This window comes from Peromyscus eremicus, unplaced genomic scaffold (genome assembly GCF_949786415.1).
Source record: "Peromyscus eremicus unplaced genomic scaffold, PerEre_H2_v1 PerEre#2#chr22_unloc_1, whole genome shotgun sequence".
Classification (NCBI taxonomy): domain Eukaryota; kingdom Metazoa; phylum Chordata; class Mammalia; order Rodentia; family Cricetidae; genus Peromyscus; species Peromyscus eremicus.
Genome location: NW_026734286.1, coordinates 2,657,999 through 2,682,243, shown reverse-complemented (window position 1 = coordinate 2,682,243; position 24,245 = coordinate 2,657,999). Strand labels below are relative to the sequence as shown.

Genomic DNA, 24,245 nt, shown 5'->3' with positions numbered 1-24,245 from the left:
ATCTTTGTGAATTCAAGACAAGCCTGGTCTACAGACTAATTTCCAGGACAGCCAAGGCTACACAGAGAAACCCTGTTTCAAAAAATCAAAAACAAAACAGAAATTCAACACATCAAAAATACAATTAACCATGATAAATTTGGCTTTAGTACAGGGATGTAAGGATGCCTCAACATAAACAAATGAAACACATCGCAAACGAACCAAAGGACGAAAATCACATGACAAAATCCAATTATCTCTTCATGATAAAAGCCATAAGGAAAGTAGAAATCAAAGGAACCAACCTCACTATAATAAAGGCTCTATAGAAAAAAACATTCAGTGAATATTGTAATGCATGGGCAATAACTCCAAGAATTTCAATTAAATTCAAGAAAAAGAAAATGGGATCCAATGTTTTCATTGTTAGTTCAATCTAGTGTGTATGATTTAGGTGGAGTAATTATAAAGAAAGATAAATAAAAATGAATACACACAGGAAGAAGTCAAAATATTCTTACTTGCAGAAAACATGATCAATAATAACATAGCTACAATGAGAATTTTAAAACACTGAAAAAAATAAAGACAATGCTACAAGTTGTTGGAAAGACTTCCCATAGTTATGGATTAGCAGAATTAATGTAAAAAATAAAAGTGATTCAGTGGGTGGTGGTGATGCACACTTTTACTCCCAGTATTCATAAGGTAGAGGTAGGCAGATCTCTGAGTTTGAGGCCAGCCTGGTCTACAGAGCAAGTTACAGGACAGTCAGGGGTACACAGAGAAACTCTATCTGGAATAAAGAAAAACAAAACAAAACAAAAAACCTAAAAAATAGAGCAATTCAAAAGCAATGAATATATTCTATACAATCTGTTCAAAATTCCAAAGACATTATTTACAGTTGGGGGGATAAAAAATTCATATGGAAGCACAAAGGACCATGAATAACCAAAGCAATTCTGATAAAAATGTTTGTTACTATAATATTATATATTATAATAATTTATAACTGTAATATTACATATTATAAAAAATAATATCTGATTTTGAGTTATTCCACAGAGCCAGTGGCAAAACAATAGGGTACTGGCACAAATACAGACATGTAAATAAATGCAATAGAGTACCCAGTTGTAAATCTATGCAACTAGCCACCTAATTTTTATCAAAGATATCACTCAAAACATACAGAAAAATAGCCTACTCCACAAACTGGGCTCTAGTGCAAATTCACATTTAGAAGAATAAAAATAGAAAGCTATTTGTCATCCTATTGAAAAATCAGTTTTAGATGGATGAGACACCTTAAGACCAGACCTGAAACTCGAAAAGCATAAGATGAAAAGATCAAGGAAAATACTTTGAAGTTGTCAGAGGCAAGTACATTCTGAAGATTCCAAACATTAAAGGGAACAATGCCAAGACTTGACATAGGATTGCCAGAAATAAAAAAAAAAAAAAGTTGCTGCATAGCAAAAGGAACTGAGAGATAAAACAGAATGGGAACCTTTGCTCACCACACAATTGTCAAGAAACTAAGTGTAGAATATGCAAAGAACTAAAGAAACTACCAAGAAACCAGACAACCCAAAAATGAGCTAATGAAATGAACATAGTTCTTGAAAATGAACTGCAAATGGCCAATGAATGTAAAGACCATCCTTCCTCCTCATACCAATCCTCAAGAACTAAAACTACTGTAATTTTCAAATCATTTTGAGAACAATGATTTTTGTAATTCTCTTCATACACAATATGCGAAGGTTCCTAAAGGAGTACAGAATTTAAGGAGACATCCAGAAAACAAACACTGAGACAATTTATCCTGCCATTTGATGCTGCCTTTTTGTAATAAGTTTATACTATCAAATAAAAAAGGAAGCTATCTGGAGACAAATGAAGTGCAATTTGCTTCTGAGGAAATCATATCTGCAAAATTTACTTTATTACCAACTTTTAGTTCGGTCTTGGCTTTTTGTTCTTTTGGCAGTAATGGGGATTAAAGCCAAGGCTCAGCATATTGGGTATGCGTTTGAAAACTGTACTTTCACTTGCATCTCATAAATATTTAATGTTTGCTCATGACCTCATTTTTCTCACCAAATTATCAACAATGAACTATAACCATTAGTTTTCTCAGAACTATATATAGAGAGCAAAGAATGCCTCCATTTTTTATGTGTAGTTTAGAATGTTCCTTATCTACCATGTTGACACACGAGGGATGATTGAAAATTAGTATCTAATATAAATGGTGCTGGCCATCACTCAGCTTATACCAGGAAAACTCAAACTTTTTAATTTAGTCATAAATGAGACAAAGATTGTATGCATCTATGTAAATATTTATATATTTCTACTGACCTAAGAAAAATGACTTGCCTAGGTCTGACTTGGCATGTTTGTATGTTTTGCTGATAGTTGAAAAGCAAAAGTGCAAAGAAAGGATGGGGGTGGTAGCCCACACCTTTAGTACCAGCACTAGGGATGCAGAGGCAGGCAGATTTGTGAGCTCAAGGACAGGCTGATCTAGACAAAGAGGTCCAAGCCAGCCAAGACTACATAGTAAGAAGCTGTCTTAGAGAGAAAAAAACAAAACAAAACAAAATCAAAAACAAAAACCAGAAACTCACAGCCAGACATTACATACACAGACTTTGGAACACACAGCTCTAAATAGGATGTCTCCATTAATTCCCTCCCCTCAGTGCTCAGGAGATAACCCAGAGGAAGAGGAGGCACAGTGTTAGAGCCAGAGCTGATGGAGATCACCAGAACAAGGCCCACTGAATCAACTGAACAAAGCTCATATGAACTCAGAGACTGAAGTAGCAGGGATGTGGTCTGTAGCAGGTCCTTTGCATATGTTATAGCTTCCAGCTTAGTATTTTTATGGGACTTCTGAGTGTGTGAACAAGTGGGCTTCTGATTTGTGTGCTTGATCTTGGGGCTCTTTTCCTTCTGTTGGGTTGCCATGCTCAGCCTGGATGTGATGATTTTGTAATGTTAGATTGCTATCTCTTAGAAAACCATTCTTTCCTAATGAGAAGTTAGTGGATCTGGAGGGGAGGGGAGGTGAAGTGGGAAGTAACAGGGAAGAGGAGGAGGAGGGGAACTGTAATTAGTATATATTGTATCAGAGAAGACAGGGCTGGAGAGATGGCTCAGAGGTTAAGAGCACTGGCTGTTCTTCCAGAGGTCCTGAGTTCAATTCCCAGCAACCACATAGTGGCTCACAACTATCTGTAATGAGATCTGGCTCCCTCTTCTGGCCTGAAGGGATATATGCAAGCAGAACACTGTATACATAATAAATGTTTTTTTTTTTTTTAAAAAAAAGAACCTGTCTTAAAGAAGAAAAAAAAAAGGAGAGAACCTATTTTTAATAAAAGGGGATAAAAAAGAATAAAAAGGCAAGGAAAGCTGGGCCTTTTAAAGCTAGATTTATTTGTTGGGCAACAATATACTGAATTATACTTTCTGATGAGTATGGATAGGATTAGTGATCTCTGTTGTGTGATAATCATGTGCTCACATGCACAAAACTGGTACTATACAGATTACACACAATGAATAGTTTATTTAAAAATCAACATTTTTTAACAACTTTATAAGTGATTAAAGCATTATTAACAGTGTAGGCTAGGGATTAATGTTCACTAGTTTGGCTGTATTAAACACGCATCTCATTTATATTTTACCATAATTTATTTGAATGTACCTTGTATATCTTGTGATGCTAAGAGGTACTGGTAGCGATGGAAAACAGAGTCCAAAATATTTTATGAAGCACTGAGTAAAGGAGAAAAGCAAGTGCCCACAAGTAGGACTGCACTCCTATAAAAGCCAATCTTCTGGAACGTCTTATGTAGACTAGGCAGGACTTGAACTCAGAGATCTGCGGAGTGCTGGGATTAAAGGTGTGTGCCACAACGTCCTGCAATTGGCATCTTTAAAATGAGATTGCATACATGAATTACTTCCTCTCACTACATTACTACAGCCAGGTGAGAAAATTATTTAAAAGGATGGAATTTAATTCAACCCCTCAGTTGAATAAATGATAACAAAATACTGTTCAACAATAACAAAACCAAACTACACTGAATCGTAATCAATTTATTTGTGTGTATGTGTGTGTTTGTGTGGGTATATGCATATGAGTGGAGGTATCCTTGGAGGTCAGATGTATTGGATCTAACAGAGCAGCAGCTAGAAGGGGGCTGTGAACTGCTGGACACGGGTCCTGGAAATTAAACTTAGAAACTATGCAACATCAATATATGCTCTTTTAACAGCTGACCCATCTCAGTTTGCAACATTCCTTAATACTAGTAATAGCTACAATGCTTAATTATAACTGATTATGGGATGTAATTAGTTACAGCATGTTAAAAAAAACAATAAAAAATCTTATTTGGAGTTGGTGCAGGGCTCAGGAAGTAAATCACTTGACACTACAGCCTGTCAAAGTACCAACTCTTGAAGGTTATCTTCTGACCTCCACTCTTGTACGTTTGCAATAAACACACATATCACACACACATGAATAACAAAATACAAAAAAATTCTTATTTGGAGAAAATACACATCACAAAATATAAGTATAGAATCTAAGTTGAGAAAACTGGAGTGCCACTCAAATATATGGAAACTACCAAGGAACTAACGAGAACATTTTTTTAAAAAAGAACCTACTGTGTAACGACAGCCAGAAAATACTAATTAACATTGATATTTTCAATTTCATATCAAATATAACTATTTAAAAACTACTTAAAGGGCTGGTGAGATGGTTCAACCACATGCCTATAATCCTGACAATCTGAGTTCCATCTTCAGGACTCATGTGGTAAGGAGAGTTGTCCTCTGGCATCCAAATGTACACCTAGAACACTCATGATCAAGCATATATGTGCACAACACATAACTGCAATTTTAAAAAGTATTTACAAGTACCAGATAATAAATGCATTTCAATTCAGTTAATCCAACACAGCTCGACAGTAACGGGTAAAGCACCACCTCATGATTTAAAAACAATACCCATAAAAAAATACTTGTTTATTGACTGAAATGCAATTGATTTGGCAAAGTTTCATCACCACAATTCAAATAGTTTATGCTTTTGCTCCTTAAGGTGGTGTCTTCACGGTCTTCAAATATGAGCTCAAGTTTACTCACCTCTTTGAGCAGCAGGGATAACAGGCATGTGCAATAATACTAAAATTATTCACTAAATTATATTGTCAATGAAAAAAGAAGTAATGTAAAGTCAAGAAGTGTTGAGTAATAATAGGCAAATACTGTAAACATGCATAAGTTTTACTTAATTTCTTTCAGGTTATTTTCAGGAATATTTTATTTACATAAATTTATGTGCTCAAGATATTCACATTTTTCGCTTTTATAAGATTCAATTACATAAGAAAATCACAACATCCTTTTTCTTTTCTGAGTTTCATGTAGCTCAGGCTGACCTTGAACTAGCTTTGTTATGGGTTCCCACTTTCTTTTTCTTTTTTGAGACAGGGTCTGAGTATCCCTCACTGGCCTGGACTTCAGACAGATCTGCCTGCCTCTGCCTCCCAAGTGGTGGGATTAAACATGTATGCCATCACACCTGGATCTCTCATATTTTTAAAAACGACAATTTAATTTGGTTGCAACCGGTTTTTCTTAAGTTTCACAAATTGTATCCATGCCCCCTGTATTCAGGGTTGTAATTTTCTAGAGTCTATTCCCCTCAATGTTGGAATAAAAGGCAAACATTATGATGCTCGATGCAAGAGTAGGTGCTCATCCTATGTACACTCACACATATGGGGAAAATTACACTTTTGCTAATTTTATTTTTTTAATTTTATTTTTTTAATTTTACTTTTTTTTTTTTTTTTTTTTTTTTTGGTTTTTCGAGACAGGGTTTCTCTGTGTAGCTTTGTGCTCTCCTGGAACTCACTTGGTAGCCCAGGCTGGCCTCGAACTCACAGAGATCCGCCTGGCTCTGCCTCCCGAGTGCTGGGATTAAAGGCGTGCGCCACCACCGCCCGGCTAATTTTATTTACTTTTATGTATACAGTATTCTGCTTGCATGTATGCCTGCACCGGATCTCATTACAGAGGGTTATGAATTACCATGTGGTTGCTGGGAATTGAACTCAAGACCTCTGGAAGAACAGCCAGTGCTCTTAACCTCTGAGCCATCTCTCCAGCCCCCACTTTTGCTAATTTTATATTATCCCCAGTAGATCTCCATCTTTTTATTTAAAGGTATATGTGTGTATTTTGCCTGTATGTGTGTGCAACATTCAGAGACCAGAAGAGGGCCCTGGATCACCTGCAGCTGGAGTTAGCTGTGAGCTACCATGTGGGTGTTGTAAATTGAACTCAGGTCTTCTATAAGCATAGCAAAGTATTTGTAACCACTGAGCTACCTCTCAAGTACAATCTCCATTTGTTTTTGGAGAAAGTATATACAGAAAAGTACAAAATATAAAACTTATGTAAGAAACCCCACTCATAAGAAAAGCAAGACAAAGCCTGGTGGGATGACCTAGAAGGGAAAGAAAGTTGTTGCCAAGCTTGAGGACCTGAGCTCCATCCCTGGGACTCACACCATGGGAAGATAACTGATTGCAGCAAGTTGTCTACTGATCTCCACATTTACACTGGAACATGGGTATATTCTTGCCCAACACCTCATGCAAATAAATAAGTAGATAAATAAATAAATAAATAAGCCAGTAAATAAGTATGACAAATAAATATCTTCAAAAGCAAGTTGATTACAGTTACACATGGTTTACACAATTTAAATTCTACCCATTGGGTTTCTTTTCATTGTGAGATCTTTCATGTCTTCGAAGGTATGAGAAATACACAAATTCCTTCCCACACTGATTACACTTGTAGAATTTCTCTCTAGTAGTGTGAGTTCTCTCATGTATTTGGAGGGATTTGGAAAAAGTGAATGCTTGCCCACACTCCACACATACATATGGTTTCTCTCTAGTGTGAATTTTCTCATGCCTGTAATAAGTACTAGAATGGGTGAAGGTTTTTCCACAATATTTACATGTATAGGGTCTCTCTCCAGTGTGAATTCTTGCATGTTTTTGAAGGTACCAGGAAAATGTAAATGCTTTCCCACACTGCTTGCAAATATAGTTTTTTTCTGCAGAGTGAATTCTTTCATGGTTGTAACAGTTGCCTGCACTGATGAAGGCCTTTCCACATTGCTTACATGCATAAAGTTTCTCTTTACTGTGAATTCTTTCATGTTTGTGAAGGTTTGAGGACCGTCTGAATGCTTTGCCACATTGATTACATGCATAACGTTTCTCTCGAGTATGACGTCTTTCGTGCTGGAGAAGATGGTAAGAATGAATACGTACTTTCCCACAATGTTTACATATGTAACTATGCTCTCTTTTGTGTGTTTTTTCATGATTCTGACGGGCCATGGAATACATGAAAGTTTCACCACAATGTCTACATGAGTAAGTTTTCTCTCTTGTGTGAATTCTCTGATGTTTGGTCAAGTGACTGGAATTAGTGAAGGTTTCTCCACATTGCTTACACGTAAATGGCTTTTCTCCAGTATGGATTCTGGATTCACATATTTGAACATAACTTTCTTCCTTTAAGGTTTTCTCGAATTTCTTATATTCGCATGGCTCATCTCCAGTGAGAGTTCCTTCATAATCTTGATGAGATGTGAGATTACTATAAGATTCATTAGACTGTTTATTTTCACAGATGTTCTCTGTACCAGGAGCACTCTTGAGCATTTGAAAGGACTCAGAATAAATGAAATCTTTCCAACAGTTTTCATGTTTAATGGCCTTCTCCACATGTTCCTGACACCCATACGGTTTCTCTTCAGTTTGACTTCTAACAAGCATATCGGAGGATGAGTGAGCATTAATGTCTTTTACATACATACTGCTTTCATAAACTGTGACTGCAGGATAATTGTCCGCATTAACAGTATTCTCTGGCATCTGTTGGTGGATCTTTTCACACTGACTACCATGTTCATAGCCACAGAATCGTTCAATGACCTGAATTCTGAAAAAAAAAGGGGGGAGGCATTATTCTTGTTTTATAACTAGATAAATACTAGATGATAGATTCTGTGGTCTCTGCCTGTTAGTGCAGTATTCCGGAGGCAGTGGCAGAAAGTGAACAAGCTGAGGGCAAACTAGGCCACAGAGACCCTGTCCTGAGAGGGGAAAATGTACTGAGTTGATTTCCGTTAGAATTTATGAACATAAAATAACTAAACATTCAGCAAGGGCTGAGGACAGCACATAACCATAAAAGGTTCTGTAGTACTATTTCGATAAACACTGTTGGGCTGGAGAGATGGATTAGTGGTTAAGAACACTGGCTGTTGTTCCAGAAGACCCTGGTTCAATTCCCAGCATCTACATGGCAGCTCACAACTGTCTGTAACTCAAGTTCCAGGGAATCCAGAATCCTCACACAGACATACATGCAGGCAAAACACCAATGCATGTAAAATAAAAATAATTAGAAAAAAAACCCATTGTCTATGACACAGTTAACCAAGCTGAGTATTCCTTATGCAATATAACATGACACAGTTAACCAAGCTGAATATTCCTTATGCAGTATAACATGAATCAGACATTCTCAATTTTTAAATAACTGAATATCCTTCAGGCAATTTATCCAAGATGGGTCTCATTCTAAACCCCAAACTCACCTTCACTTCACACACAAACCTTATAAGGTCCAAAGGTAACTTGCTAAAAATACATCAAATACTTTTGTAGACAACAGGCAGTTTTTTTTTTGTTTTTGTTTTTTGTTTTTTTGTTTTTTTTGGTTTTTCGAGACAGGGTTTCTCTGTGTAGCTTTGCGCCTTTCCTGGAACTCACTTGGTAGCCCAGGCTGGCCTCGAACTCACAACAGATCTGCCTAGCTCTGCCTCCCGAGTGCTGGGATTAAAGACGTGCGCCACCACCGCCCAGCGACAACAGGCAGTTTTATATAAGGAACCACTAGAAAATGTCTTAGCTAAAGGTTGCAGCACATTTTGTTACTACTCCATCAATAGTGCAGTAACAGGTATAAGCTACAAAATCCACATGAGTACTACATGAGAGTTAGGATCATCCATTAATGAATTCTCAAGCTGAGTGAAGTTTTACAGAAAGTCAGAGATTAAGTCAATTTACATTTTGATCTATTGGAATAGCTTCCTTATTTCTCAGATTTGCTCTCCCTCTTAAATATCTGATGCAAATTCCCTTTTCTGTAAGTGTAAATTACCTCAGATTTCTCTGTAGTTTTCGGTAGTTCACATCAATATTTTCTTCTTCTGTTTTCCCTAGAAGTTAAAAACAAGAAATCATTATGTTATTCAAACATATACACACATTATTACTTTCCAGCTTTTTCTCTTGTATAATGTGAGCAGGCATGCTATATTTACCACAATGCTCCCTTTCAATATTTCAAGTCATATAAATACACAGATGACTAAAAAACAGTTTTTCTCCAACTGAATAATGAAATTATACTGTTTGGTTGTTGTTGTTACCTATGGAGATCAGGTTCATAAATGTTTCCATCATCACATCTGTGTAGAGCTTCTTTTGAGAAGAGTCCAACAGAGCCCACTCTCCTAGGGTGAACTTCACAGCCACATCGTCAAAGGTCACTGGCTCCTAAAATGAATCACAGCATTGTTAAAATGCAGTTACTAGAAGATTAAAAAAAAAAATAAAAACACTGGAGATACATTAGTCACTTGATAAGCTCCCTCCATGCTTTCTTTCTTTCTTTCTTTTTTTTTTTTGTTTTGTTTTTCGAGACAGGGTTTCTCTGTGTAGCTTTGCGCCTTTCCTGGAACTCACTTGGTAGCCCAGGCTGGCCTCGAACTCACAGAGATCCGCCTGCCTCTGCCTCCCGAGTGCTGGGATTAAAGGCGTGCACCACCACCGCCCGGCTCCCTCCACGCTTTCTTAATATTCACTTTATATCATGGCTAGCACAAACGAATTCATTATCCTCTCATCTTGTCACACAATTCGAAGGGTAGTGTATGCCAAAATAATAAAGGAAATATAGATCATAGTGCTTTGCTGTGATGCTGGTGTCAACTATTCTTTGTACCTTACACCACAAGTTTCTACAACTTAGAACCCACAATGAACATCAGCTCTGCTGAGCACGTACAGTTATAAAGGTCTGTTAGGAAACGTCATCTGATTCTAAAGCCTGAGAATTTCACATAAAATGGGTGTAGACAGCTTAACTATAAAGAGGTGCTCACTGCTACTCAGCAGTTTATGACAACATAAAATAGTATTCCATAAACTATTATCACTATCATTCTCAACATATTTCTTAAATAGTGAAACATGGTTTTTATAATATCAAAACTTGAAAGAAAATTTACATGAAAAATCTCTTATCACTGGTCTCAAAGATAGTAGGAAACACCTACTCACAAATTTTGTTACTTAGAGATCACTGCGCATATCTTTTCATGATGTGCTCATTAAGAGTGACATCAATAGGAAGATTGTCTTTATAGAAGTTTCTTATAAAAGAGTATTAAATCAAAATAGGTAGTTTCTCAGAGTCTAACCTTGACTTAATACTAAATAAGACAAAGGGTAATTCTCTGTCCTCAAATATAAACACTACAGATTATTTTCAATAATGTCAGTGGACAACGACAGCACAGGAACAATGGCACTGTTCTTAGAGATCAATGTCACAAAACAGATGCTATCATGGCTGCATCAAATTCTGTAATTCCCACAAAACTTTCCGATTGTTAACAGGAATTACTTACTAAAATCTGTGTGCAATAATAAATGTTTGACACCATAAAAATACTAGGAATAAGAAAATGATAGCTTGACCCAGACATGGAGGCATATACCTGTATTACCAGATGCACAAGAAGGGGGAAGGAAGACTTTGAATTCAAAGCCTGCCTGGGCTGGATAGCAAAAACAAGAAAAATAAGAAAGAATATGATAAGCTTTTTACTCAGGGAACTACACCATAAAGACAAGATGAACAGAACAGAGGAAAGTACAGTAGACTTCAACGACATGAAATACAAACAGAAATCTCATTAACAAGAGAGGAGGTCTTGATCAGCAATGAATCTGTTTGCTGTATAAAGTGGTAGCAACTTGGTATCTACTTGGAAGCATGTGCTATAATCTCCTCTGTTTTGTGGACAACAATCAAGTATCATAAGAAATGGGGAAGATGAAAATAGAGCCATGTGGTACATGTAGTAGCTTCAAGGTAATTACAAAACAGTGAGGCTGACACAGGCAAAAAGCACAATAAAATCCACTCTAGACTATGTGGATAACCAGCTTCATGCTACCCTTGTCTCATAACTAGATTGTCAAAAAAAATTTTAAAGATGAAAAAATAAAACAAAAACAAAAACAAAACAAAAACTTTGAAAGCCAGTTAACCAACAACCTGTGGATGTAAACAATGAACTTCCTCTTGCAAGAGAGAAAAAAAGTTCTCTATAGACTGTATGAAGAAACATAATAGACAAAAATAAAAGCAAGTGAAAGGCAACAAAACAACAGTATCTGCAGTACATGCAATGTACATAAAACATGAGTAAGTGAACACACAGCTGAAAATACCACATAAAACATAGGAAGTAAGATCCGTAGCCCTGATTGAGGAATTTGACAAGTAAATGTGTAGTTTTGAGAACCACTGAACACCAATACTTTATACAAAAAGGATCACCCAATTCACATCATTCTCATTTCCTATAATATAAATGAAGGGACTCTAGCCAGACAAAGCATGGCAAACATGGCTCTGGCAGGCCTTACCCTTCTCTCCCATTCCCTCTGTCTTGTTAAAAACCATTAGATTACACTCCTAAAGCTAGCCATCAAGTTCTGTTCCCTTATTTGACCACTTCCTCCTCCTGAGGCTGACTACCAAGGTTCTCCTATCAACGTATTGACATCCAGCAATCAAAAGCCCTCTTTGGCTCACCTAATTAACATGCCCAATCAAAATTAAACACCTCATCCTAACACAGGGTCTCCCCTTTTACCTTTATAAACTGCCATCTGCCTATGGGCCATGTCTGTTTCCTCTCTATCCAAAGGCAGTTCTTTGTCCTCTGGGGCTATTGTAGAATAGTTAAAGATGTATTACATTCATTTATGCTGTACAATATTTGATTAATGATGCAGAGATGTGTTGCATTCTTATATGTTTTATTTGTTTAACTCTGTGAAGCTGTGTTACTTTGCCTGTCTAAAACACCTGACTACTAAAGGTCTAATAAAGAGCTAAATGGCCAACAGCTAGGCAGGAGAAAGGACAGGTGGGGCTGGCAGGCAGACAGAATTAATAGGAGAAATCTGGCAAGAGAGATGGGGGAGACAGAAAAAGGAGGAGAGGAGGACACCAGGGGCCTGCCACCCAGCTACACAGCAAGCTATGGAGTAAGAAGAAAGGTATACAGGAATAGAAAAAAGTAAAATCCAGAGGCATAAGGTAGACAGGATAATTTAAGTTAAGAAAAGCTGGCTAGAAATGAACCAAGCTAAGGCAGGACATTTATAAGAACGAATAAACCTCTATATATTTATTTGGGAGCTGGGTGGCGGGCCTCCCAAAAAGTAAAGAGCAAAACGAAGCAACAACACCAGGACAAACACCCCTGCTCCCTCTCCCTTGTTCCCTCCCCTCTATCTCCTATCTTTGTCTCGGTCTGTCCTCCGTTTCTCTGGGGCTAATACATCTTCTTGGTTCTGAGAACTTGGCCTTGAGCCAGTACAGATCCTTTCATAAACCTTAATGCAATCTACATCCAGTCACATTTTTCTCTAATGACAGAGAATGTATTTTGTGTTTATACTAAGCATAGTGAGTACTATTTTTTAAAACATCTCTAGAGTTACATTGGAAATGTCCTAACAACATGTCAACTAATTCAAACTGGGAAATAAGTTAATCCTAACCTCAGACATTAGTACATGTGAATCATGACAAAGAAAAGAAGATAGGATGCTTTTGATGGTAATACCTTCAACAGTCACTCTTTAAAGGTTCCAAGGTAAAGCTATAATAACTATAGGTTGGATGCAGTGGCACACATCTTTCATCCCTGCACTTAGGAAGCAGAGGCAGGTGGATTCCTCTAAGTTCAAGAGCAGTCTGATCCACATAGTGAGTTCCAGGCTTAGCCAGGGTTACATGGTGAGACCCTGTCTCAAAAAAGAAGACAGCAAAAACAAAACCCCAAACAACAACAGTACAATGTGTAGTGAAAAGTTACAAGGATAAAACAGGAAAGCAGGAAGAGAAGAGTAGGGCAGAGTCAGTCCAGCACTATAACCATACAGGCACGAGCTACTCATTAATGGAGTCTCAGCAAATTCGTTTTTGGTTTTTTTGAGACAGGGTTTTTCTTTTTAGCTTTGGTGCCTGTAGATGTAATTCTAAACGGTCTTATTAAATAAAAAATACAGAGCCAAATAGTTAAAAGCCCAGAGATCAAGCAGTAGCCAAGAGCTAAGACCACCTTATCTTAACACCAGCTGCTGTCCTTCCCCTGAGAAAAAAAGAGACCTACTTCCTGTGTGACTGTCTTTTTATTGACTTTCTGTTCTGCCTTCTCATTGGTTTTAAACCCAACCACATGACTTCTTCGTCACTGCCTGTCTATACAGACCTCCAAGTCTCTATGGTTGGTACTTGGATTAAAGTGTGTGTCACCATGCTGGCTGTGTCCTTGAACACACAGACTCTGCCTGCCATGTGATCAGATTAAGGGTGTGTGCTACCATTGCCAGACTTCTGCTTATTGGCTATGACATCTAATCCCCAGGCAACTTTATTTATTAACATACAAATAAAATCACATTTTAGCACAAATAAAATATAACCATAGGCGCTTTTTCTGGAACTCACTCTGTAGCCCAGCCTGGCCTGGAACTCACAGAGTGAGTGAATATTAGACATAAAGCAAATGATAACCAGGCTACAAACCACAACCCCAGAGAAGCTAAATAACAAGGAGGACCCTAAGAGGGATATGCATGGATCGCCACAGGAAAGCAAGGAAGGAGATTATCTTGATAGAGGAAGCCATTATGGGGTTAGGAAGAAACCTGGTGCTAGAGAAATTCCCAGGAACCCACAAGGATGATACCAGCTAAGACTCCAAGCCCTAGTGCAGAGGGTGCATGAACTGGCCTTCTCCTGTAATCAGATTGACGACTTCCCTAATTGTCATCATAGAACCTTCATCAAATAACTGATCCAAGCACATACAGAGATCCACAGCTAAGCACTGGGCCGAGCTCCTGGAGGCCAGTAGAAGAGAGGGAGGAGAGATTATAGGAGAGGGGGTGGGGGTGGGGTGGGGGTGGGGGGGTGGGGGGGTGGGGGTGGGGTGGGGGTGGGGGGGTGTCGCGGTATCAAGATCATGATGGGGAAACCCACAGAGATAGCTGACTCAGTGGGAGTTCACTGACTCTGGACTGACAGATGGGGAACATTCATGGGACTGAATTAGGCCCTCTGAATGTAGGCAACAGTTTTGTGCCTTGGGCACTTGGTAGGGCCACTGGCAGTGGGACCAGGATTTATCCCTAGTGCATGAACCAGCTTTTTGGAGTCTATTCCCAATGGAGGGATACATTGCTCAACCTTGACACAGTGGGGAAGGGCTTGGTCCTGCCTCAACTTAAAATGCCAGACCTTGCTGATTCCCCATGGGAGGTCTTACCCTCTCTGAGGAGTGGATGGGGGTGGGGAGGTGGGGGGCGGCAAGAAGAGGAGAGGGAGGGGGGACTTTGGTTGCTATGTAAAATGAAGAAAAAATAAAGTTACATCTCTACCCAGTAACATAATATTCCACACTAGGCAGGTTATCTAAACTAAAAATTAATATAAAAAAAAACTTGAGAGTTAAACTATAACATAGATAAAATGGACTTATGCTACTCAATAGATAAAAGAATCTATTCTTCTTTTTGTTGTTTGTTTATCTGTTTGGAGACAGGGTCTGACTACTGACTATGTAGCACTGACTTACCTGGATCTAATGACCAAGTGTAGTGGGTAGCTGTTCCAGCTTTGACCTGGAAGTACTACCCCCTGTGAGGCTTCTGGTAACTGTCTCGCCTCAGGGGCAGGTCATAGGTAGCCATTTGTCCCAATCCCTGGGACAAATGGCTGAGGTGCCTATTTAACATATCAAAACAAACCTTGCAGCTAGGCTCTCGCAGCATCCCTCAGTCCCTACCTGTTACAGGGTCCTCTCGTGGCTTGCATACCCAATCACTATCCTGAACGCACTTTCCTATATGGTCCAACCATTTTGGCTCCCTGCCCCTTTTGTACCTTTTGCCTTCTGGCTGCTGCAATGGTTCCCCTCTCCTCACATGACACATGATCACAACCACTCTGGACTCTCCCAGATGTCTCTAACTCTGGCTATGCTCTCCCTTTTATCTACAATAAGCTTTCTCCTCCACCATAGGGGCAGTCATGCCCCTTCCTTCTTAGCTCTTTTTTTCATTCAGGCAGCAGTCAACAAAGAGATGCCTAAAAGGTCAAAAACACTGACAATAAGAGGCCAAATGCTCAGTCCTGAATGGGGCACCTGTACCTAACCCCAGCCTCTCCCACCACTGCTCAAGGAACGTCTCAGAAAAGGAGGCAGAAGAAACGTAAGAGCCAGAAGATCAGGAAATGTTGTTTTCTGGACGTGACAGAGCTATTGTACTGAGGAGCTCACAGCAGCTGTGGTTACCTGCACAAGATCTGGCATAGATCGGGAGGTACTGTGCAGGCCCACCACTTACTGAGCAGTTATTGGCAATTAACAGTTTTCTGGAGAACCATTCTGTTTAGAGGAAATAGCCACTGATAGGACTCCCTTTTTAAACACCCATGAACATACTGGCAGCACTAATTGCTGGATTGTTAAATAATAATAATAGCAATAATAACAATAACAATAATAATAATAATAATAATAATAATAATAATAATAATAATGGATTTAGAAGAGGCACGTGTTGGGATCCCATATGAGTTGTTGGAAGGAGGAATGGGGTGAATATGATCATATTTCATTGTATATATGCATACAAATTTCAACAATACAGAAAAAAAATTTAAAAGAACCCAGAGGGATCACGGGGTAAGCTAAAGCAGGTCAAATGGGAATGCAAGGACGGGAAAACAGCATTCATCACCCAGGCGCCCTTTACAGCACAATCTGGAGTCTGAGCAGCACTAATCCGCCCGCGCTGCAGTGTCTGCAGCAGCTTAAGTTCGCCGCCCTGACACATCCCGACAGGACCCGGACAGGAGTGAAGCAGTTTCACAGCGACAGGACAGGACCCCAGGCTCCCTGCTGCTTGCTCTGCACACACTTCAAGAGCAGGCAGGGAGACGGCGCCGGAGCCTTCACCTCAGAATCAGTTGCACAGGTCCAGGGGAACGTCAGGGCGGCGGCGCCACATTCTGCCAGAGCCGCAGCAAAGTCACAAACCCGCCCAGGGCTCACTCACCATGTCCTGCTTCTGATGCATCCAGGTATCCCCCCTAAGGGGCCTAACATCAGCTGGAAGCATAGTCAACAAGGTCAGGGGACCTCTCAACGGCTTCTCAGGACTCAAACATGGCAGTAACGGCTCCACCTTCCGAATATTCCTGCTTCTCATTGGACAGTTAATGCAGAGTCATAACAACGTCCCTGATTGGTGAATGATACCGGCGGTGGAAGGGGTGGTGGGGGCGTTGGGGAAGTTGGGGTTGGGAGGTTGTAGGGTGTGGGTGGGGTTGTGGGGTGGGGAAGCATCTTATAACCTGGAAAACACCCCTTCCCTGCAGGGTTACAGCTAAACGACAGGTAGCAGCAAGGATGGAATAAACCTGATCTAACTAGGGCATTTAAGGAAAACATGTTCAGGGATTTTAGAGCAGCTTCCCTGGTGTATTTTGTGGGTCACAATGGGTTCTTCCACTTACAACTAGAGAGTTTGATTGGGGGAGCAACCAGATTCAGTACCTTAGGAACAAAATGCATGATGACAAGGTAGGAGAGGTCTCTAGGTCAGTCTGGACACAGGATCAGGAAGAACAGCCTGATAAGCAAGCTCAAGGATGATGCATGTGAGCCAACGCTGAACCTTTTGTAAGGCTGATTCACTGATCAGAACATCAGGGACTGGAGAGAGTTTGGAGTGTTGCAAGCCCATTACCTTGGGCCCTTCTTAGCCCTCAGAACAACTGACCTAACAACTTTATGACTATTATGTAAATCATTTGGAATGTACAATAGAACAGTAGTTTCCTTTGGAATGTACAGAGCACCAATTTTCTAACCAACTAAAAAGACAAGAACTTGATCAGAAAGCATCTGAAGCCTACTCCAAAGGTTTCCCCTTTTGCTATGTAACTTGTCTACCCAATGTTTCCAACTATGTATTTTTTAAAAACGTGTCTTGATTTTATAATTTCTTTATTCTGTTACTATAAAACAGAATATTCGTGTTGGAATATAAAAAGTGGGATAATCTAAATTCTGTGTTTCTAGGCCTGAGGAAATATATCCCATTTGAAGTGAATTTTACTTTTCTGTTGCCAGGAAGTTGCCCAAGGCTTTCTCACATCTTATGTTTCATTCTATTCATTTGCAGGCAAAAAATTAAAACACACCAAGAAGGATACAATTACTCAATGTGAGGTGTGTGTATGTGTGTGTGTGTGTGTGTGTGTGTGCGCATACGGTTACATTGCAGCAATGGTCTACAGAGGATTCAAGAGGTATGAAAAGGAACCCTTAAAATTCTTAAAAAGAGATTTCTATGCCCAAGATTCGGAAGAAAGCCTACATTCACAAGTACAAACATTCCCAAGAGTCAAGATCACATTAGCTGCTGACAGAGACCACTAACTGGCCATTCACTATTGATGAGTCAGAGACATTGTTCTAACAGTTTAGCTCTGGGAGCTCACTAGGACATCTCTCATTTCCTACATTATGAATTTTTTCTTTTAACACCTTGGAGGAACGATGTAATCCCCATTCATATTAATGGTTAAACCCCAAAAAGCTACCACATACTTTCAATCAGAGGTGAAAAGCACAATGTGGAAACAAAAAAGTCAAAACAGGAGTAATAGAGGGACTGTTAGAGAAAGACATGAGGATGTAGGAGGCTAGGCATGAGAGAGGGAAGAATAAAACAGTGGTTCAGAGGTGACATATGATATACTCATATGTCATTAATGTTTTAAAATATGGGCAGATAATTTGGCTAATTAGATTTTGAGTGATTTTTAATTTTTTTATTTGTGAGACAAGGTCCTATTGTGTGTGCACCATACCTGGACTGGAACTTGGTATGTGGACCAGACTGTCTTCAAATTTGTGGAAACCTTCTTGTCTCAAATTCTAAGGGATTGGATTATAGTTATGTGACACCATGTCTAGCCTGGAGTACATAGCTCATAAGAAACAAAGGAGAGAACTGTGTCCTGCAAATTGTCCCAATACTCAGACAACCAAGGTGATGTGTGTACACACACACACACACACACACGGCAGCAATCTTAAAATATGCTACTCATAAACTACACCAAGGAAATGACAAAATATCCAACCCTGAAAGCAGGTTTCCTGAATTACTCCAGAAACTCAAGGAAAAGAAGAAATTATAATCACAATGTTTAAGACTTCTTGTGTATGATTAAGGGAACAAACTTTCAAAAGTGTTTGCCACCTAAATATTGCTGACATACTACTTACAGAAGGAATAAAAATGTTAGTATCAAGGTCTATGATATGAGGAATGAAACCTCTCAATGGAATGCATTGTTCCGGGGGGGGGGGAGGTTGTACATAATAATGAAAAGGACAACTAATTGGCTGGCACATCCTATCAGAATGAATAATTAGTACTATGTATGATTTGTATGACTATAATAACAGTATTTAGGAAAATGAGAAAGAAAGATGAGAGGCTTGGGCATTCCAAATTGGAGGATCTCAGCTCTGTAATATTGTTAAAATGGTGAAATATTTAGTGATGTCAGACCTTTTATAGTGATTCATTACAAAAAAGCATTCCTTCATGTACAAAATTATTTAAAACATTTTATTGAGAAATATTTTCATGCAATATATTTGGGTCATTTTATCAAGTCATCTTTTGGCTTTTAATATATGTGCCAAGCAAATATTACTTTTCTACTTAAGTTGAAATCAATATTCAATAAATTACATTAAGGATATTCAACTATTTCAAATTCTACAATGTCTCATATTTAATTTTGTTCACTGTGGCATAGACAGTATTTTTTCAAAAGCTTAAAAACAACAGTATTGTAAAATCTTATATGATTGTATATTGTCCTTGACCTCCTGATGAATAGTCACTGCTTTTCTGTTCACAAATTCTTAAAGAACAAAGGTCAACACTATATTTTTCCTTGGAACCATGTCTTTCTATGTAGTCAAGTCGGCCTCAAACACGATAGCTTCCTGGCACTGCCTCTGGAGTACTATAACATTCAAGAGTCACTACACTGACCTCCAACAGTTCTCTGGGTTAACCATCAAAGTGCAGTAATGTTCTTCTCATTTTTTTTTTTTTTTTTGCAGAATTTGGTAATTGAGAGTGATTGTGAATATGGACATGGTAGTCAGTGTGCAGAAGCCCAGAGATGCTAGAGCACATTGTTAATGAAGACGTATCTCCTGCAATAGCAGTATATGAAAGCAGTTTGTATATAAGAGACATCATTGCCCATTCACTCTCAGATATGCACTTCAGTGGTCAACATGAAGGGAAACCAAATGGGTATCAGAAGATGTGGAAAAGGATTTAAACATAAGAAATGTTGGAAATTTTTCACTCATTCTGAGTCTTTCTGTCTTTTTCACCTTACGTAGTAATGCATCCTCTGACAGAACATGTTTGCCTCATCCTCAATGTCTTTGATATGAACTGTTTTTTGGTAAACACTGGTGGCCAAGTTTACCCCTGGGATTTTAGTTTCTTGGATGAAATCACTGTGACTGTCTGGAGTAGAAATATGAAAATATATTCTGTAGCATTTATTTTGCATAGCCTGTAAGTGTTATAGCTCTGAGGGAAATGGTTTCCCCAATGGAAGTGTTGCAGCTCTAAAGGGAAAGGTATCCTGGCAGTTGGGAGCCAAGGAATACTCCAAAGTAACTCCTCACAACAAACCTCACATGAGATTTTTTGGGAGAGGGACAAGAGGGTAGCTGCTTCTGTTCCAGCAAGAAGCAGCAAGAAACTGAAGAGGATATAGGCTTATATAGGGTTTCGTGAGGGAGGATTTTTTTCAGGGTGGAGATGTTCAGGGTAGATATTGGTGGGATTTCAAGTCTTGAGCTTGGGGCAAGCCTAGGGATTGGTGAAATTTTGAGTTTAGGGACTGGTGGGTTTTCAAGTTCAGAGACTGGTACATTTTTTTGGACTCAAGAATTGGTTGCAGGTAGACTTTCTTGTCCCACCAGCCAATTCCTAAATAACCACACAGAGACTTATATTAATTATAAATGCTCAGCAGATAGCTCAGGCTTATTACTAACTAGCTCTTACCTTTTAAATTAACCCATATTTCTTATCTATGCTCTGCCACATGGTGGTACCTTTATTCAACACGGCAAGTTCATCTTGCTTCTTTCCACATCTCCTTGTGACTCTGAGACTCCTCCCTTCTTTTTCATGTTCTTATTTTGTCTGCTAACCTCAACCTGTCCAGCTATTGGACAGTCAGCTTCTTTATTAAACCAATCACTGTGACATATATACACAGTGTAAACAAATATTCCACAACTGGTGGGTTTTTTTTTTTTTTTTTTTTTTTTGGTTTTTCCAACCAGGAAGTGAGCTCAGACCTTTCACTCTACAGAACCTAAAAGAAAAAAAAATGATCCAGAATTCTCCAGGGAAGTTCTCAAGGTGATTAGAATGACAACTTCAGTCATTAACAACATGATAAACACACGTGCATGCAGACATATAAGTTGTTTATGTACAGGCAGGTAGGTAACACTATGGGTTCCATCTCCCTAAGACTTACAGCATGGCAGACACTTGTTAATATGCTCTTCTTTTGGATTTTTGTCTCCAATTTTCTACAGACTCCAACTCTTGTCTGCATCTCTGACAGGTCTTTCTGCTTAATTGGAAGAGAGTACCATTACACTGTGATGGGAATGCAATGATTACTGGGGATTTGAAAATGCCACCCTCTAATATGAAACTTCAGCTCAAATAAGTAACTTTTCACATATATTCTTTTTCAGTATTCAGGATCCACATGGCCTAGGGTAAGAATGGATTCATCTATATTTGGCCCTTTTGTTTTCTATTAGGAATTCCTTTTCTTCTCTTGCCAGATTTCTTTTTTACTTTTATCTTCTGGTTGACTCTTCTCTCAAATGGAAAGAGAATTTTCTTTTTAGTCTCCATATTTGATGTTTGAATTTTATTTGGCTTTCTCTGCCATGTTTGTTATTCTTCAACCTTTGCATACATTCCATGTTAGCTCTATAGTAGAAAGGTTTTTTTTTTTTTTAAATACAAGATTGGCACAGCACTTCAGGGAGTTCTTAATGTTAGGCTATACTCTGTGACAAGAGATGACACCGTTGAATGCAGTGACTTCAGAATCCCTCATCAGATTCTAAAGTGACAAGTATTGTCTGTCATCTGACACTTAGTTTGGAGCAGGACTGTCAGAATTAGAATTTAGATGTCTTTTCTGTTATTGTAAAGCCTTCACTTTGCTCAGATAATTGCATACAAATATGTATTTGCTTCATGTTTTGATTCTCAGACAATTTAACCATTTTCAGTGGTTTGATCCATGTTTCTAACATGTTTCCTCATGAATTATTATGGCATTCCCACATATATTGGCTGCAATGGTACTTGATGAGAGCTGTTAATTGGCCACTTTTAAATCTGCAAGATTAAGAGACAGTATCACATAATTTGCTTCAATTTCCTTGATCAAGTTAAAGGAAAATAATCATGTTTATTTCTTTATAAAAGAGTGTGCTTTATTATTTGCAGACATTCCCATAACTATAGAGAATCCATGTAATAAGGTTATGTAATGGAATACAGCTTGTACTCAATTCTGAACACAACAAGGTGAAATGGAAATATATAAGCAAGTCATAGGCTTTGAATCAATAGATGAAAAATTGCTGAAGAAAACACAGAAATGAGGTGGATTCATTGAATGTGCCATAACTGCTTTTGTTAATACTTTTGTATGGTGCTGAATTAACAGGATAAGGAGTGGGGGGGGGAGGTAAAGTACTCAGATGTGAAAGGCCATGTACTAAGGACATCTTGACAGATTTTTGAAAAAGGCATAGAAAACATGGCCAGAGAAAGTTGACCATTAGATGAAATTTTTCATGTGCAATTCTATTTGCCTTGGAGGTTGTGATGGATTGAATAAGAATGGCCTGCATAGCCTCATGTATTTAAATTCTTAGTCATCAGGGAGTGGCAATACTTGAGAAAGATTAGGAGGTGTGTCCTTGTTGGAATCAGTGTGATCTTATTGGATGAAGTGTGCCACTGGGAATGGGCTTTGAGGTTTCAAAAGCTCAAGTCAGACCTAGTGTCTGGCTTTCTCTGCTGCCTGTGGTTCCAGATTTTATATATATATATATATATATATATATATATATATATATATATATATATATATATATATATATATATATATATATATATCTGGTTCCTGTAGGCCACCATGCTTCCCACCATGATATTGTAGGTGGAACTGGCACAGCCATAGCTGAATGGAATGGCAGAAGTCATAAAGCCAACACAGCTGCTTGACAAAGATCCAGCAAAGCTGAGCCACATGATGGCTGCCATGCCACCTTTGGTTTTCATCTCCACCTGTTACATACTTGGGGCACTTTTAATATTTGTACAATTTAGGGATATTGGATGGATGGAAAATTCCTTATGAATCATTTATGCCTTCTCCCAGGAATGCTGCTTCTAAGCTTCCCTAGGACAGTCCTGATCATACTATTCCCCCACTTTTGGGGAGATATCCTTATCTACTTGAAGGTCTTCCTTATGCCTTGGAGGTTGTGACACATAAAGAAGCCAGAGGTCTCTTCATGAGGCTATGAGACATTCTTGAAATATCTGTCCCTGTACTTACATAGGAACAAGATATTCAAACCAAAGTAAACTCAAAAGGTCAACAAGATTGGTGGGTGAGAGGAGTTGTCCACAGTTCAGATTACAAGCCTCTTCCCACTGTACACTCAGACAATTATGTGACATACAACTCTGTCTTACACAGAGACATATTGATGAGCAAAGTATGGAGTGGAAAGATGATAAAAGTATGAGATATCAGGACCTCCCTCTTTTAGACATGTTAACTCATGCAGAGCCACTATGGTGACATATGCTGAAGGAACAACAGAATGCCAGTATTAGACATATAGACAAATTCTATAAAGATATAAATGTGAACATTATATTATGCAAGAATTTGAATAATAACTGCAGCAGCTTTGGCCTGAAGATTTTTTTCCTGGGCACTCTGAGCACTAAGAGTTAATAATACACTGCTTGGGACATGGCAAAATGCCCAGGGTGGCTTGAAGATTTTTGTTTTGGTCTAGTGTCCTTGAAGCAACCAAAGCAACCAGCCTGAGAACAGGCTGTCATATGCCTCTAGATTCTTAAAAAATGGGTTATGGGGTTAATAAGTAAGAATGATAACTCTGTTTATTAATGATGTCAAAACTTGAGGGAAAATGATTGGAAATGATAACTCTGTTCTGTCATAATTTATTAATAATGACTAAAAGATGAGCAAAAGGAAGTGAAACACATGTCCAAAAACAAAAATGATATGATCTATGTTTTGGAACATCATGGATATATCCCTGTTTACTTAATTCTGTATAAATAAAGAAACACTCTGGTTGCTACTCAGTCAGGCTGCACGATTCTCCCAACCACCATGGCCTGGCTCACTTCCTTCTCCCTCAGGCTCCTTCCACCCTCTGCTGGTCCTGTCCCACTGGGGATGACTCCCATATGCTTCCTCTCTGTCCATATCTCCTAAAATGAAAGTAGAAGTATCCTGTGTTTGATTCCTCCATTGCAAACTAAGAAGTGTTTCGTGTCTGATTCCTCCATCACCACTCCTGCATC

General features: G+C 38.7%; 1 protein-coding gene across 2 annotated transcripts; it reads right to left on the bottom strand.

The window, feature by feature from the left end:
• Positions 1-6,736: 6,736 nt before the first annotated feature.
• On the bottom strand, positions 6,737-17,294 carry LOC131900474 (zinc finger protein 20-like). 2 transcript variants are annotated; one of them, XM_059251682.1, is made up of 4 exons: positions 17,063-17,294; positions 9,560-9,686; positions 9,289-9,346; positions 6,737-8,058 (listed from the first exon to the last, which is right to left on the bottom strand). In XM_059251682.1, the coding sequence occupies exons 1-4, from the start codon at positions 17,078-17,080 to the stop codon at positions 6,807-6,809; spliced, it is 1,455 nt and encodes a 484-aa protein (XP_059107665.1). In that variant the 5' UTR covers positions 17,081-17,294; the 3' UTR covers positions 6,737-6,806. The 2 variants fall into 2 exon arrangements, with proteins under 2 accessions (XP_059107665.1, XP_059107664.1); XM_059251681.1 differs by lacking the exon at positions 17,063-17,294 and adding an exon at positions 16,563-16,716.
• Positions 17,295-24,245: the final 6,951 nt, after the last annotated feature.